Source organism: Desmodus rotundus, chromosome 3 (assembly GCF_022682495.2).
Source record: "Desmodus rotundus isolate HL8 chromosome 3, HLdesRot8A.1, whole genome shotgun sequence".
NCBI lineage: Eukaryota > Metazoa > Chordata > Mammalia > Chiroptera > Phyllostomidae > Desmodus > Desmodus rotundus.
In genome coordinates this window covers 75,882,879-75,898,616 of record NC_071389.1, presented here as the reverse complement: position 1 = coordinate 75,898,616, position 15,738 = coordinate 75,882,879, and the positions used below count along the sequence as shown (strand labels likewise).

The following is a 15,738-nucleotide window of genomic DNA, read 5'->3' as shown; positions in this document are numbered from 1 at the left end:
AGAGCCGTCTTCGCCACTTGTCTTCCAGCTTCCGCGGCGGAAGGGACAGAACGGGAGCCGAAGCCGAGCGGAGTCCCCCACCCCCAACCCTACCGCCGCGCCCACCCACCCACCTCCGCGCCCGTCCGTGCACCCCGCCGACCCTGCCAGCGCCCCACCCGAGACACCTAGTTTCTAAGAAAGAGAAATCTACCTCTAAACGCACCCTGTTCTTCGCTTGAGGACCACCCTTCTTTTCATTTTTTGGCCTCCCTGCCGGGTGAGTGGAAACCGCTTGCACATTCTATTGAACCGGATCCTAACCCAGACGATCCGGAGAATTTGTACCGTGACCGGCAGGGGGGGCGGGAGGAGAGAGGCAAGTCCAGTCTCCGGGGCTGCTGGCGACTTCGGCAGCCGCGCGCCCGGTGCCCTCGGCCGCCCCCGGCCGCCCGCCCCCGCCGCGCCGCCGCCCTCACCCCCGGACTCGCTCTCGGCCCACGGCGGCCGCGAAAGGGTGCGGGAGACGCGGAGCCGGAGGAGGAGGCGCAGCCGGAGCCGGAGCCGGAGCCCGAGCCGCGGGACGGGCGCGAAGATGCACACCACTCAGAAGGACACGACGTACACCAAGATCTTCGTCGGGGGGCTGCCCTACCACACCACCGACGCCAGCCTGCGCAAATACTTCGAGGTTTTCGGCGAGATCGAGGAGGCGGTCGTCATCACCGACCGGCAGACGGGCAAGTCCCGGGGCTACGGATTTGTAAGTTGCGCGGTTGAGGGGGTGGCGGTGGCGGAATGGGGCCGGGGGTCGACTAAGAGCCTCGCTGGGAAACCGATGACCGCGGGGCGGGAGCGACTGAGCGGCTTAGCCCGGGAGAGCGTTGTTTGGGGCTCGGCGAGACTGTGCGAGGAACCCCTCGGGCGTGAGCAGCGCTGCCCCTACGCTCGGGGCTGAAATGAAAGCTTGTGTGCGGCGGAGCCAGGGAGGGAGGGCCGGCTCTGCCACGAGGGGTTCCGAGGAGACAGAGCGCGTTGCGGTGCCAGGGGACTGGCGGAGCCGGAGTGGAAGGAGAGAGCCGTAAAGACTACTGGATTTGGGGGTGCGGAGGGTTGGGAGGGGGGGCGCACCCCCACAGTAGTGCACTCCGGGTTGGAGGCCGGTAGTTAAGCGCGCTGTTGCTTTATAAAATTGCGTGTGTCTTCTGGCTGTTGGCTGGGGCCTGGAGGGGACAGCCCGGGAGGTTTGGGGCTCTTCCCTTCTGCCAGGTTGCTCCTCCCCTTTTCTTTTTAACTGCAAATGGGTTCTTTAAAAAGATGATCCTACGGCCCTTTGCAGACCTGAAAGAGAACATACTAAGCTTCCTGGAGATTTAAGCGTGTAAATTCAGCTGCTCAAGAGCAGGGAGCCCCAGAGTAGGACAATAGCTATTGTCGTTGGGGAGTGTTTGCGGGTGGTTGGGAGCACCGGCGGATGTGAAGCTGGACTTTTTTTTTTTTTTTTTTTTTTTAAGCAAACAGCGCCTCTCAGGCTGGGTAGAGACCTAGGGGCCCGGGGGCGGGGGGGCGGGGGGGCGGGGGGGCGGGGGGGGTGGGGGCAGAGAACCTACAGGAGTTCTAAGACAAAATTCAGGTTTCCAAATTTTTCCTAGGCCCTACTAATGCCCGTAAGAATTTGGGGTGTGTGTGTGCGGGGGGAGGGGGGATATGTTCTTCTTTCTCCCTGTTTTCTTCTTTTCTCCCCCCCACCCTTTTTTTTTGGACGGGGGATCAAGGAGTTAAGTTCCGGGAAGAAAAATAAAAAAAGAAAGAAAAAGTTTAAGAGTCCCTCTACCCCTTAGTTTTATCATGAATAATTTTCCCAATGTCATTCTGGTTTTCTTCAAGGGTTGATTCAGAGCTTTGTATGTATGTCTGTGTGTGTATGTTGCTAAGGTCACCATGGCTGACCGGGCTGCTGCGGAAAGAGCCTGCAAGGATCCCAACCCCATCATTGATGGCAGGAAGGCCAACGTGAATCTGGCATACTTGGGAGCAAAACCAAGGATCATGCAACCAGGTGAGAAACAGGGGTCCCTCGGCTACCTCCCCGCCCCACTAGAGACACCCACTACTGCATAGAATGAATCCCTGATTTAAAATACACTGGTTTTATGAGAACCTGTAGATCTGTTTAGTAAAGTTAAACCATGGCTGGTTATTCTCCCAAGGCATTAAAGATAAATAAATGAGAGTTGTAAACACTGCTTTCAGGACTTGAAATGTACCTGTGTAGAAAAATAGATCTTGTAGGTCTGGACAGTTTGTACACACCCAGACTTGGGCTTGACTCACCTGTTTTCTTTATGACAGAGTCATAGTCCACTCTCTATTTTTGAGTTTTCAGCCACTTGTAGATAACTCGGATGTGGATTATATGGGCCACATTTGTCAACTTCAGCTGGTTACACTTCCCAACATAGTGTTGCCTCTCCTTTCACCACCAGCTGCCCTGGGCTCAAAGCAAGCGCTGAGACTTGAACCCTGACCCCAGAAAAGCACGGGGGTGCAGGTGGTGGCATCTAGATGATAAATGTTTCACACAAAGTCACAGAATATTAGTAACTAAAGAAAATAGAGCGATTTCACATACTCCAGACTCTTATGTTGCAGATGAAGAAACTGACACTCAGAGATGAGAAGTGGTTTACTCCAAAGTCACACAGTTATTAATCGCCAAGAGGGAGCACAGTTTTGTCTGTGTGAAAACATGACCTTTTGCATTATTTACAACACTGCCCTTTGCGTTGGCACAAATAATTGAGAGTAGAGTATTGAACAAATGTAATCTTTTCTTCGGCAAGCAACTTTGATTAAACAATGTATTCTTCGCTCTACAGTCTTTCTATATGAAATTTTGGAAAGAGGTGGTTGACACCTTCATCCAAATGAATTTACTAGAAAACTAGGTTTTCAAGAAAGTGGGTGTATGTGCAAATATCCATGAACTTTTTTTAAATGTGTGTATATACTATTCAGAAGAGAAGGATAGGTTGTTTTTGTAAATTTTTATACTGTAATCTGTAAAATCCATAATATTCCAAAGCATTGTTCAAAGTGTTCCAGAATATTCCAAATTACAAAGACTTTTTATAGATCATGATTCAGAATTGTAGGAATATTTGTGACATGGAACTTCATCAGCACGTCCTCTTGTTCTTGGTTTTATTCCATGAGAATTTTTCCCTGGACTAATTTTCTAAGGCCTTATTCTATATCTGTCAACTAAACTTTGCAGATAATTTTTAGTTTCCACCTTTAGCCTATTAAGACTTTTATTTAGATCAACAATTAACATTAATCAAGCTGACTTTATTACAATGTATATAATATTTCCTCTAAAGTATCAAAAGGACGCTTTTCTAAGCGAAGGTTGTGATTACTCTTTATACTTTGGAGTTACAATTGTTTAATCATGCACAAATAGAGAATGTGGTATGCTTTGTTGTTAGGTTTTGCCTTTGGTGTTCAACAACTTCATCCAGCCCTTATACAAAGACCTTTTGGGTAAGTCAATTCACCAGGCCCTGCTAACTTTCAATGTGGCTTTCATTTGTTAACCTGCTTCTTATATACAGACAAGACCATCATGTCACAGAATGTTCCTGGTTATACATACTCATATATGTTTGTGTATTTTTAATGCCGATAATATAAATATTTTTAGATGAGTCAAGTTATCTGACCAAGTATGCAGCCTTCGAGCCAGACAAATTTTGAGCTTATGATTAACAAAACAAAACAAAAATACCAGGTATGACTTGTGTACAAGACAATTGTGTCCCAACACCATTACTACTGTTCAACTTGACTCAATTTTATTTATCTCTTTCTAACCTGACAGGGCTCGTATACAGTTAAGCTAACTGATCAGAAGGATACGATGATAAGAGGTGGAATAGTTCTGTTTGGAATTAAACTGTAACCAGTAGACTCAGACACACAAGCTCAGATGGTGATTAACGATGCATGGATGTTGGTGTTGTTTTATTTTTCACAATAGTCAATAGACCTCCGTGTGCTTTATTTTATTTATTACAGTAATGAAGTGGTGTTGATAGCTAAACTGTGTGCTTTTTACTTAATTGAAAAGAGCTGTAGTGAAAGTGTTTTCTTTTCCTCGGGGAAGGGGCTCTTTGTGTTTTGGTTTTGGTGGTGGTGTTGAGGAGTGTTGACTTTTGACTTTGCCATGGGAAGCAAAAGGCCTCTTTTTTTTTCCTTGCTTTTAAGCTGTAGCCTGTGACTTCCATTTAACCATACTTTTGTAGTGAGTGCTAAATTGTGTGATTTCCCTCTGTAAGAATACAGATACATTGCTTGCATGTCCTAAGTTTCTGTTTTACTGGGGAGTTTTCTGGGAATGGGGTTCTCTCTTTTGCAATGTGTATCCACTTTTAGACTTTCTAATGTAAAGGTTCAACAACTCCCATCAGATTTTGTTAACACTAGCCAAGTTGTTCAGTAGAGTAGCACTAACTTCCATCTTTCAGACCTAACTCAGGTGAACAGCCTGCTCATGTTTGTTGTCTCTGGATTCTGTGATCACCACTTTTCCTCATTTGAGCTCCCTTATTTTCTTTCCATTCAGACGTGATATGGGTGGGCGATTCCCTAATACCTACATTTATTCTGAACTCCAAGAGTCTGTTTTGGATAAACTCTACATGATCAACATTGCTGTAACTCTAATGCCAGAGATTTAAACTTCCTTTTCACATATTTTAGCTGTTGAAAAAGTGTGTTATCCTCAGCAATAGTTTCTTCTTTAGCTTAACAGCTAAACATCTCCACATGAATGTAGCTGGATTCTATCTATATAGGTACCTACCTTATATGTCTTAAAAATAGAACCCCCCCAAAACATAATACTATGTTGACTTCAAAGATTCAAGTTATATATTCCACGAATACCTTCTTATAATCCTCCCTTTAACATATTAATACTTCACTCTTACTGCCAATTTTTGCTTTTTTTTAAATCATGGAAGGGTCTTCTGCCCAATATCATCAAAAGGGCTTTCATATCCATAGCTATTTATCAGTGCCCCATCCAAACTATCCTGGATGCTGACAACTACTAGTGGCTTTATCCGTCTAACTACCTCGGTGGGCCCCGCCCCTCTCTTTGGTCTAGACTTTGATGAAGGAGGGATTGGGAAGGGAAACCTACATCTTAGGAAGTGATAGTGAACTTGGTCATGCTCTCACACTAATCTTGAATTAGTGATACAACTGAATCGAACAACAGGTATTAGTGTGTTTCTTGTTCTCTGTGTTAGGGGTGATACAAAATAAGGACATCGCACTTTAGTTTCAGAACTAAAAACAAACCCATCGGGAACTTGGTTGCTAAATTACTTGGTACAGATTTCAGTATGAAAGGAATTGACAACAGCAAGAAAATAGGTGAGTTGGAGAAGCCGAATGAGGCTTTGTGGGGACTTGAACTAGACTTGAACCAACGGCTCTATCCTAGGCAGGTAAAAGGAAGGATGGACTTGTGTCAAGGGCGTAGGATGAGGTGAGCATAAGCAAAGGCACACAGGAGGAAAGGCTCAGTGTGTGAAGAATGTTTATGCAGGGTCTTGAGAGCTAGACATAAAAATATGAACTAGTTGTCAGGGTCCTTATGGGTCTTTGAGAAAGAAAGCAGCACGAGGAAAATAAGAACAACCAAAGTAAATTGTGTCATATGGAATTTTAAAATCAAGCATGTTTTGATAGTAACCTTTTGTTTTTCATCTCTTTTAAATTAGCTGTCTTTATAAAGGATGGTGATTATTACTGTTTGCATAAATTGTTTGAACTTGAGATTCTTATTAAAAATAGATAGCATTCCAGATGAACCAAGCAAGCCTTCTCATTCTTTTTTTTAAGGGGTTCTCAACACTGCTCTGGTTCCCAGAGTCTGTACCTAACAAATCACACCTGGTCATCCTAAATTCTATTTGAAAGCTACATGTTGTTATTTTAGGCCTGGAAAGAAGCCTGAGAATTTTTTTATTTTATTTGACTTGTTTTAAGTTCTAGTAACTGAACTGTTTTTTAAAATGTGGTCCTTAAATGGTCCCCAAGTTGCTTTAAAGAGAAAACCTTGGCCTAGAGGAATTTATGATGTAACAGTGGCTAGATGTGTAGAAACTTGTGATTGTGCTGAACAATGTGTCATAAGTGTTTTATGCCTGAAAGAAGCATTTTATTACAATCTTAGAAAAGAGAGAATGCGGATCTGTGAGTAAAAGTCTCTAGGCTAGTTTAGGTCAGGTTGAAATACACTTAAACACTTCATCGGTATACCTTTAAGTGCTAAATTTTAGGCTAGTTGTGGTAACACTGTACTAGGTAGTATACTGTCTGCTGAAAAGAACAAGAGGGACAATAACTAACATTAACTGAACATCTGCCACACGTCTAGCACTGATAAGAGATTTAAATAAATTATATAATTTAATTCTCACAATAATTATTTGATGTGATGACCTTTCCTGTTAATGTCCTTTCCATTGAGTGATAACACCGAGATGAAGAGAGGTGAATTAAATTACCACAGGGCTACTAAGCGGTAGAGTCTAATTCTAGGTTCATAACCATGGTTTGCCCAACCTCAGAATCATGTTCTTGCCTCTGTTTCAAGCTGTAGCTAATAAGACACAACTCCATTCTCTCTTGTGATTCCATAAGAAAACTGAAAAGCACCCAGAATGGTTGTTCCTGCATCTGCACATAAGGGGGGAGAGATATCGGTTTGGTGGGATCCAGAAAGGAGGTAGAAGTGGACCTAGATTTTAAAGTATGATGGATGATAAGGAACTCTTGTATTGAGTGCTTACCTTTGTTTGTCGTTGTAGGCTCTTTGCATAATCTTATTTAATGTACAAGCACTCAGGGTTAGAGATACTAGGTTCATTTCACATATTGTGAATATATGAGAGTAAAAGGTTGAAGCAAATTCCTAAAGGCTCCACACGGAGTGAGTGCGGGACCTAGGGTGAATGGGATTTGGATTTCAACTGGTAGACATGGAATGAGGACTGGCATCGCTGGCAAAAGGACGGCACAAGCGAAGGTGAGTGCATAGGAATGTGTGGGATACTCCAGAAACACTGAGGAGCCCAGCCGATCTGGGTTCAAGGAAAAATGGAGAGTAATACTGGAGCAAGTATTTCGGAGCCAGAATCATTAGAGATCTAGCATACCAAAGTTTAAGAACTTTGTACTTAGTTTAGAAAGATGTCAGGGGCCGTAAATTACTTGAGCAAGCAAAGGAGATGAAGACTTGGTAGTTTTGTGATAGATTGGAAGAGGAAACCAGTGAGGATGTCAAAAATCACAGAGGGATGGCAGAGGCACCTGAAGAGAGAGAGGAAGAATAGGAAAACATAGTACATTTTCTTTGAAAATTGCCCAGAGTGTCTCCTATGTTCTTGTGCTTTTATAACTGGTAGGTGTGTACATTCTGTGATTCCTTGAGGGAAAGGACACTGAAGATATTAGCAGGAGGGAGAGTCTCAAACTGCCTTAATGGGTTTCTTAGACTATTAAAAGAACTCCTAATAGAGGAATTCCTTCAGAAGTGCCACCTTATGTTTTAGTCCAATTCTGCCCTCCTCCCTGAACTGAGATATTGTAGGCTCTCCACTGTCCTCTGGGTTCTCCTTTCTCTAAGCCTTAAAGGACTCCAGGGTCTTACTTGTCTTCCAGATGTCTTCCTAACCCTTGCTAGACTTCATGTAGGAACTTTATACTCTCATGAGTTGACATTATCTGATGCAAACTATTAATGTAAAATAAATGGAGAATCAAGAGTCATGTTAGCAACGCTGCCTATCTTTTACTGCATTCTTCCTGTGCGCATGCACCCACAGACACAATTTTAACCAGCCTTGTTGTAGGCTGACGTTATTCTCAGTTAACACCTTTCTTTGAAGATAAGAACCTAGTAACCATGGTGTTGTCTTTAAAACTTTGGGAGCACAAGGGTTAATACTTCCGTATCAGTGAGCTTCATACTGGCTGGCCTTTGCAGCTGATAGATGTTTTACTTTGGCCTTATAAAGACATTTTACCCGCTGGAAACCCTTGTCGCATGACAGGATCAAAAATAGCCCGGCTGCAGCCCCTGCTGTCCATCACCACATGCAAACTGGCATGAGTGTAGGCTCTCTTAGGCATGTCTGCACATTGTGGACACAGTGGCCTCCAGGGATAGTGTTTCATAAAGCCACACCTGTCGCTGTGAGTGAACCAGTCACCTGACCTGCAGAGAAGCTTTTGAGTGTGTGCGTGACCATGCGTCTGGTTTCTAACAAGCAATTAAGAACATTGCTGAGTGTCCTGAGAAACCCTCGATGACGTGGTTTCTCCTGGCACTGGGAAAGATCTGCAAGTCTAGTAAAATTGGATGTATTTTTATCATTGGGGTCAAAGTTCATTACCCTCTGTGATAAATACATCTTTTTCATGGATGTTCGTTAATGAGTATTTTCAGTAAAACTCTGAAAGGGCAAAGCAAAATCCGTTTTTGAATCTCTAAATGTGAATTTTTCTGTTTTCAGTTCTTTAAAATTTGAAGGTTGTTATTTGTACTTCTTGTAAGTTGGTTTTGCCAACACCCAGATGGCATTATACAATAGTGTCATATTTTTAGAAATATAAGGGGTTTGTTGGAGGGTATTTTAAAGAAAGATAAAATAAACCAGATGTTCATGGTAGTGTTTTAAGTGGACAGTAGTGAATCCCAGGAGTGAGACCTGAGATGCATGGGTATTTAAAAATACCTCTTGTGATTTAATTTTTAACAAAATTAATGTGTAAGTTCAGTCACTGGAGTGTGTCTTGTATGTGACCTCTGAATGTATAATTTTAAAAGGTACTTGCTTGTGTTTCACTTCCTTGAACGTTTGCAGGATAATCTATAACAATAGACGATTCATATACAGTATCTACTTGTAGGCAGATTTAAAGCAGATACGCTAATTTATTTCTGTTGATTTGGAGGCTAAAACAAGAGTTAGTAGATGCGCCAAAAAAAAAAAGTTTCCTTATTCTATTATGTAAACCTTTTGAGTTGTATTAATTTTAGAGATATTTAGTTGTATTTCCCTGTCCCTACCTTTTCCCTCAGCCTCATCATTTCCCCCAAAACCCCTTCTGTCTGTCTTGCATAGAGATAAACAAGCTGGCTGACCTTCAGTTGCCTGATAGTCAAACAGGTTTGATTGACCCTTGTGTCCTTATGAATTTTATGGAGAAAAATAAAGAAAGAAAGGCAAAAAGCGTGCTGCACCTCTCTTTGGGAGTCACTGCCATGAGTGCTGATAGCATTTCTGTAGCTTCCCACAACAGCCTCTTGTGAAAGAGTGAGCTGCACTACAGTTCGTTTGAGAAGTGTGATTCTGCTGTGTTTACCACACTTGTGAACTTTTAAACTCCTTTTTTATTTTGTCGCCTGCTTCTTTTTCATTATTATTTTTTAATAAGGGTGACTGAGGTTGCGGAGGGATTAATGTGTGCTGAGTCTGCATAGCAATTTCAAGTAGGGTTGCCATGATAACAAACATACGGATTTTGTTGAACTTGTAGTTCTGACAAACCAGCCATCACCCCTTGGAACTGAATGATCGTGGATTACCTTTTGAGCCCGCTATTCACAGTTAAGAATCTTTTCTATCCGCTAAACAGTTTTGCTTTATGAACTCATCACAAGTTCCTAAAGTCTTCATCAATTAAGCATTTATGAAATACCTCGTATGTTCATAGCCCTCATGAACCTTGATTGATTTTCCAAAAGTTTTGGTAAGTGATAATTACTGGTTCGAAATGATCATTCACAAAAATTCTGGCAGGGAGGGTATTATATTTTTGTTGTTGCATTCCTTTGGGGGCATTCCCTCACTTCGGCTCCTGCCAGAGTCCTTTCACGTACCCCTGGAAAGCAGATATTGTGGCAACCCTATGCTCATAATAACCACTAAATTTGAGTTTGTCGTATCTCTGAGCAAGCAGTGCTACAGCCAGGAGGCAACCGCTGCCTGACTTTGCTTTCCATTTCTCAACAGGATACCTGCCCACTACGTCTACCCTCAGGCCTTCGTGCAGCCTGGAGTGGTCATTCCGCACGTGCAACCGACCGCAGCGGCGGCCTCCACCGCCCCTTACATTGATTACACTGGAGCCGCGTACGCGCAGTACTCGGCCGCCGCGGCTGCTGCCGCCGCTGCCGCCGCCTACGACCAATACCCCTACGCAGCCTCCCCGGCAGCCGCTGGCTACGTCACCGCGGGCGGCTACGGCTACGCGGTGCAGCAGCCCCTGGCCGCCGCACCTGGGACCGCCGCCGCCGCTGCCGCCGCGGCCGCCGCAGCCGCCGCCTTTGGCCAGTACCAGCCTCAGCAGCTGCAGACAGACCGGATGCAGTAGTAGACCAGCCGTCTGATCAACGTTGAATTGTTTTCTCTCTCCCTCCCGATTTCCCGATTTTTAGTAGCTAATCAGAGTTAACATTGACTTAAACAGCTTTAAAAAAAAAAACGCTATGCTGTTGTGAAGCAGAATTATTATTATTTTTATACTCCAGTAGTGTTCTAGGTGAGAACGAGGTGAGTGAGAGGGAAGTGGGCGCAGTTTTGGAAACTAATCCCAAAGAGCCTTAGTAAATGCAAGGCCGCTAGGAAAGGATGGCAGGAGTAACTATGGAACTTCACTTTTATAATGGGGTTTTTATTTTTGCTCTTTTTATAGTATCAGGGAAGCAAACTGCCTTTACAAGTTAGAAAACGTTATTTGAATCTAGTTGAACCAGGGAATACAGAGTGAGCAATATGTAGCTTGAATTACATTTAAAAGCGGATTTTTAAAAAAAACAAAAAACAAAATGGTGAAAGCACTGATTGTCGTTTTTAAGTTGCTATGGCCTATAGAACTTTTTCAAGTAAGAAGGTGATGTTCTTACTCTCTCAAAAATGGGCATCGAACAATCAATCTAGGAACGTGGCAGTGGGTGAAGTGGTGGACAGGCACCAAAGCTCTTCTCTCATCTATGCTGTGGGTGAGCTGGACTGTGGAACAAGTGATGTGGAATTCATGGGTGCAACAGCTGTACCGACAATCAGTAACACACACAGTTCTGGAAAGAACACATCACTTGTGCTTGTTTGATGAGCTTGTCACATTCTAATCCCTCTCCCCATCCTGTTTCAATTTTGGGAAACTTGTATCTGCTGGTGTCAGCAATTCTGATTCTGAAATAGGATCAGGCTTTTACTACAACAGCCTTCTCTTTCTATTTATTGTGTCGACTTGTGGCTTATGATTAAAGGCAGGCAGAGTTTGCAGACTCTAAACCCTTAAGAATTGTCTTAAGGACATTTATTTTTTTTCCCTTTTTGAATAATTTTACACTTTTTAGTATCTATTTCAGAGTCCTATTTAAAACTATTTATTAGTGAATACAGTACATGAGACAGCAAAGTTACTGAGATTACAGTTCTTCAGAGGTAATGATAATGTGGTTTATACTGTGCCTTAATAGTAATGCTATTTAAGATATTTATTTTTAAGTTTTACTATGCTGCACTCTAAAGAAAGGAACTTTAGATGTGACACTGTAAAATTATGTATTCATCTCATGGCATAAATTATTTAGTAGGTCTAGATGTAGCATATTAAATATTAACCTGTTCAGCTAAAGATGTTGAGTTGGATTTATTTAAATTCATATGTGCACTGTATAAGAGAGTACTCTTACATGAACACATTTTAGTTTATTTTAGTTTTTAGGTTTTTAAAAACAGGATGTAGTGCTAGTTTCATGCTTCTCTAATTTTTGCTCGTGTAGATTTCATTTATTGGTACTTCATTAGTTTAACACTATTCTTACGTAGTTTCTCAATGCTGCTTTACATTTTTCTTCTGAAACTGCAATACTTGTAATTTTTATTCTTAAACTAAATTGAATACTATTTTACACTGTATTGGATTTTTATACTTGAACAATTTCATACAAGGGAAGACAGGTTAGCGTTTTTATGGACTTTCTCCGTTACCACTGGATTTACTTTAAGTGTCCCCATACTAGACAGTGTTATGTAACGTAGACATGACTCTCCTGTGCAGATTATTTATTCATTATGTATATTGCTTTATAACGTTTCAGATCTTCTAATCTATTCACTTGTATTAAATATAATTTTTAAAAACTCCTGTTGCATTGTTTCTAATTTTGTCATGAAGGTAGAGTCATTTCTCTCTTTTAACTGAAATTAGTGGCCATGATTTACTTGTAATAATTTCAGTGAACAGAAAACTTCCTGGACATGCTGTTTTTGTACCTTCTAAGTAAATTTCATTAATTCTGTATATATCTTATATGTAGCAAGTGATAAGGGCCCTCCTCGACAGTGAACCCTAGAAGACTATTCATGTCGCTGCAAACTGGAGGGGCTGGGCTACAGAAGGGGCTAATCGGTCTGAAGCTGGAGTGGCTCAGTGGTGCCGAGGTCAGGGAGACCGAAGTTTGACACCAGACTGTACCACTTTCTAGCGATGTGAAGGGAATAAGTTGTTTTCATGGTCCACTTTTTGGATGAGGTTTTTATTGATTTCTAATCTATAATATTGGGCCAATAACACCTGTCTCCCATGGTTATTTGAATATTAAATAGGGATGTCAACTACTTGGCACAGAGCTAAATATTTAGTAAGTCTTTGATAAGTGATCACTGGTAGCAGTTGTTGTAATGCCCAATAGTGAAAGCTAACAAAAAAGAAGTCACCTAGTAAGATGTTAATCATTTTTTAATTTTTTGCCGCAATGACATGGCAGCATCCTAATAAGGTGCGTATGAGAACATAAGGTGCATATGTCATATTGTCTTGAAGTGTATATATTATGTTAATTATGGAATGGATTCTTTGTTGGTCTTAATATTGCCCAAATCTGTGACAAAATATCTTTTATTGACTCCATTATTTTTCAAAAATTATTAGCAGGAAATTTGGATAACAAATTCTATCACACTTCCTGCTTTATGTGAACTATTATCCTATTTAGAGCCATCACAATCTTAAACTTAATTGCCTTTACTTACCAACAAAAAATAGATACCAGCTTATTTCTAAGGAGAGATATTACTGTATCCCAAGGTATCACCTTGGATCAGTAAAATGATTTCTAAACTATCTAATTTATTCAATGCATCAGTGATTATTTTATTTCAAAGGACATGTTTTATTTTTAACTTTTCATATTTATGCAAGGTCACTTTTGCTCTCAATAAGCCATACATTGATTGCTGAACTTTAAAATGAAACATTATTTGATTTATCAATTAAAAATAGGTCACACAGTTCTGGGAAAACCTTGTCAAAAATAGCCATACTCAGGAAAGCCAGAGGCTGTACCCTTTTTTAAAAATATTTCCTGATCTATATAATATCAATATTAGCAGTTGTAGAGAGGGGAACTTTTTTAATTTAGATGCTAAAGCATATATTTCTAAAAGTAAATAAATAAAAGTTCTTAATACCTAACAAAGAGGGGAGAAGAGCATGACAAAGTGTTTGCATTGGCCAGGCAGGCTAATTGTACTTGTAGTTAGAAAAGCAATGGCTCTGAGATCCAAAGAGCTGGCCGAATCCTTTACTTACCAACATGGTGACCTTGAACCCCTCTACCCTGGTAAAATGTCAATTGATAGTACCCAACATAGTACTCTGTGTACCTCTCAGATTGTACTGGTTAAATGAATTAATTTTATGAGAGCATTTTAGAAATTCTAAAGTATTAGGCAAACGGAAATCATAGGAAATATATACAATATTAATTTGAAAATAAGTGACTTCCAAAAGAGGACAGGATTTTTTCTCATAAAGTAGTAACTAAACTTGCTATACAAGGGCAGCACAGAAAACATTATTGGAAGATGGAGAGACTGCTCAGATCGGGAGACAAAGATTATGGAATGCATTTCTCTCACAGGAGAACTATATTTAGTTCCTTCCTCACTCCTGTCAAATATTGTTCTTCTTAATTCCCTCTGAGGCTTGAAAGCATTCATTAAGAGGCCAGCCTGAGGTTTGGAGGGGCAGAGGTGAAAAGGAACCAAAAAATAAATAAATGCATTTTCATGCTTACTTTTGTCCTCTCTCTCTTTCGAGATTCCAGGCTGTTTCCATGGAAATTCTAACTTGTTTTGCTTAAGCACTTACTCATTTTTGGGTATTTGTTCTCAGTTGAATTTTAAAAGCCCAATAATGATTTATAGCTAGGTCATTTAAATTCCAGGCTTTGAAATCCCAATCGTAAATCAAAATGAGAAATTGGACAATATGTGTACAGGCACTTTAGAAATTTTAGATAAGAAAAATGGTATACATTGATAGCTTTGATGTCATAAATTAGTTCTGTCTTAATGGCACAGTATTTGGTTATTCTTCACCAACTTCTTCAGATTCAGAGAAAAGGTCTATAAAGTCCCTTTCTCTCCAGTCATTTGTCTCCTGGACGATGAATGACATTGCTTTTTAAAAATCCGAGGTGCTACCACTGAGGCCCGTCATATATTTTAAGTGAGTTGGGAGGTGTGCATTGTTTTCCGTTTTGCCACGGTTAGAGGAAACTCTGATTGCATAATAACGGGGATTGAGGGCCAATTCTTATTTTTTCTCCTTTAATAGTTCCAGATAATGTGCTCATAAAAGGGCAAATATCTGAAACGGCCTTCCAAAATGAGTTTTGAATACAAAAACATAGTTTTGCCAAGTGGAAAGTTGTGCTTTAGCTCTATGTTTAAACTGTGAACATCTGACAGTCTCAGCCACTTATGAGCTTGTTTACTTTCTAAGTACTCTGCCTCCTGGCAGTGCCACGGGTCCGGCAGGTACCTCAGGTGAGATGAAAGAGATACAGCGAGTGACTTGGGAGAGTCTCAGGGTGTGCATTTCCATTCTACATTCACTTCATACATTTTGAAATTTGAGAAGAGAGGGATGTGAAAGGGTGGAGAAGGAAATATGAAGAGGCACTAAGGTCAAAATCATCTCCTAAAAGTAAGCGAAGGAGGATGAGATGACGGAGCAGGAGTCACGTGGGCGAGATCACAGGAGGCAAGGGCTTGCCTTGAAGGGGGTCACAATGGGAAGACGGGCAGAGGTGGCTAGCTGAGTGGCAGAGATTTCATCTGGGGAAGGAATGTGGGGGAATCATTTAAAGGACAGTAATTAGACATGTGTTTCTCTTCTGCCTTCTATTACCAGTAAATAAAAGACATTCAGGAGAACAGCTGAGGTTTCGAGCTTGCAAATGTTTAGACATCTTAGGAAATGGAGTACCTCTTTTGTAACTGAAAAATTTAGAAACAGACCATCATGGTGCCTGTTAGGCTTAGGTGGAGCTTCACCATGGACCTTGGACCTCCAGGGACAGGGACATCAACTTTTTTTCTTTTCCTATCTTATCTACTGTCACTTCCCATTTTAAGCAGACAAGTGAGTCAGGAGAGAGAAGGGAAAAATTACAGACAATGTAGGTACCTTGCTACCCTGTTCACTTTCCTTCACCATTTGTGGCTGAAAATACAGGAGATCTGTGTGACTTCTTCCTTGACACTGGCTGACCTCTGTGGATGGGCCTTTGGAAAAATAATGGAGAGTTTGTGAAGTGGTGTGAGGGAAGAGACCTACACCACTAACCGCATACCATGTACCAAGTACATGTATTTA

General features: G+C 41.4%; 1 protein-coding gene across 2 annotated transcripts; it reads left to right on the top strand.

Annotated features, from left to right (window-relative positions):
* Positions 1–12,217, top strand: RBM24 (RNA binding motif protein 24). 2 transcript variants are annotated; one of them, XM_053921130.2, is made up of 4 exons: positions 1–742; positions 1,915–2,038; positions 3,471–3,525; positions 10,077–12,217. In XM_053921130.2, the coding sequence occupies exons 1-4, from the start codon at positions 575–577 to the stop codon at positions 10,435–10,437; spliced, it is 708 nt and encodes a 235-aa protein (XP_053777105.1). In that variant the 5' UTR covers positions 1–574; the 3' UTR covers positions 10,438–12,217. The 2 variants fall into 2 exon arrangements, with proteins under 2 accessions (XP_053777105.1, XP_053777106.1); XM_053921131.1 differs by lacking the exon at positions 1–742 and adding an exon at positions 1,320–1,395.
* Positions 12,218–15,738: the final 3,521 nt, after the last annotated feature.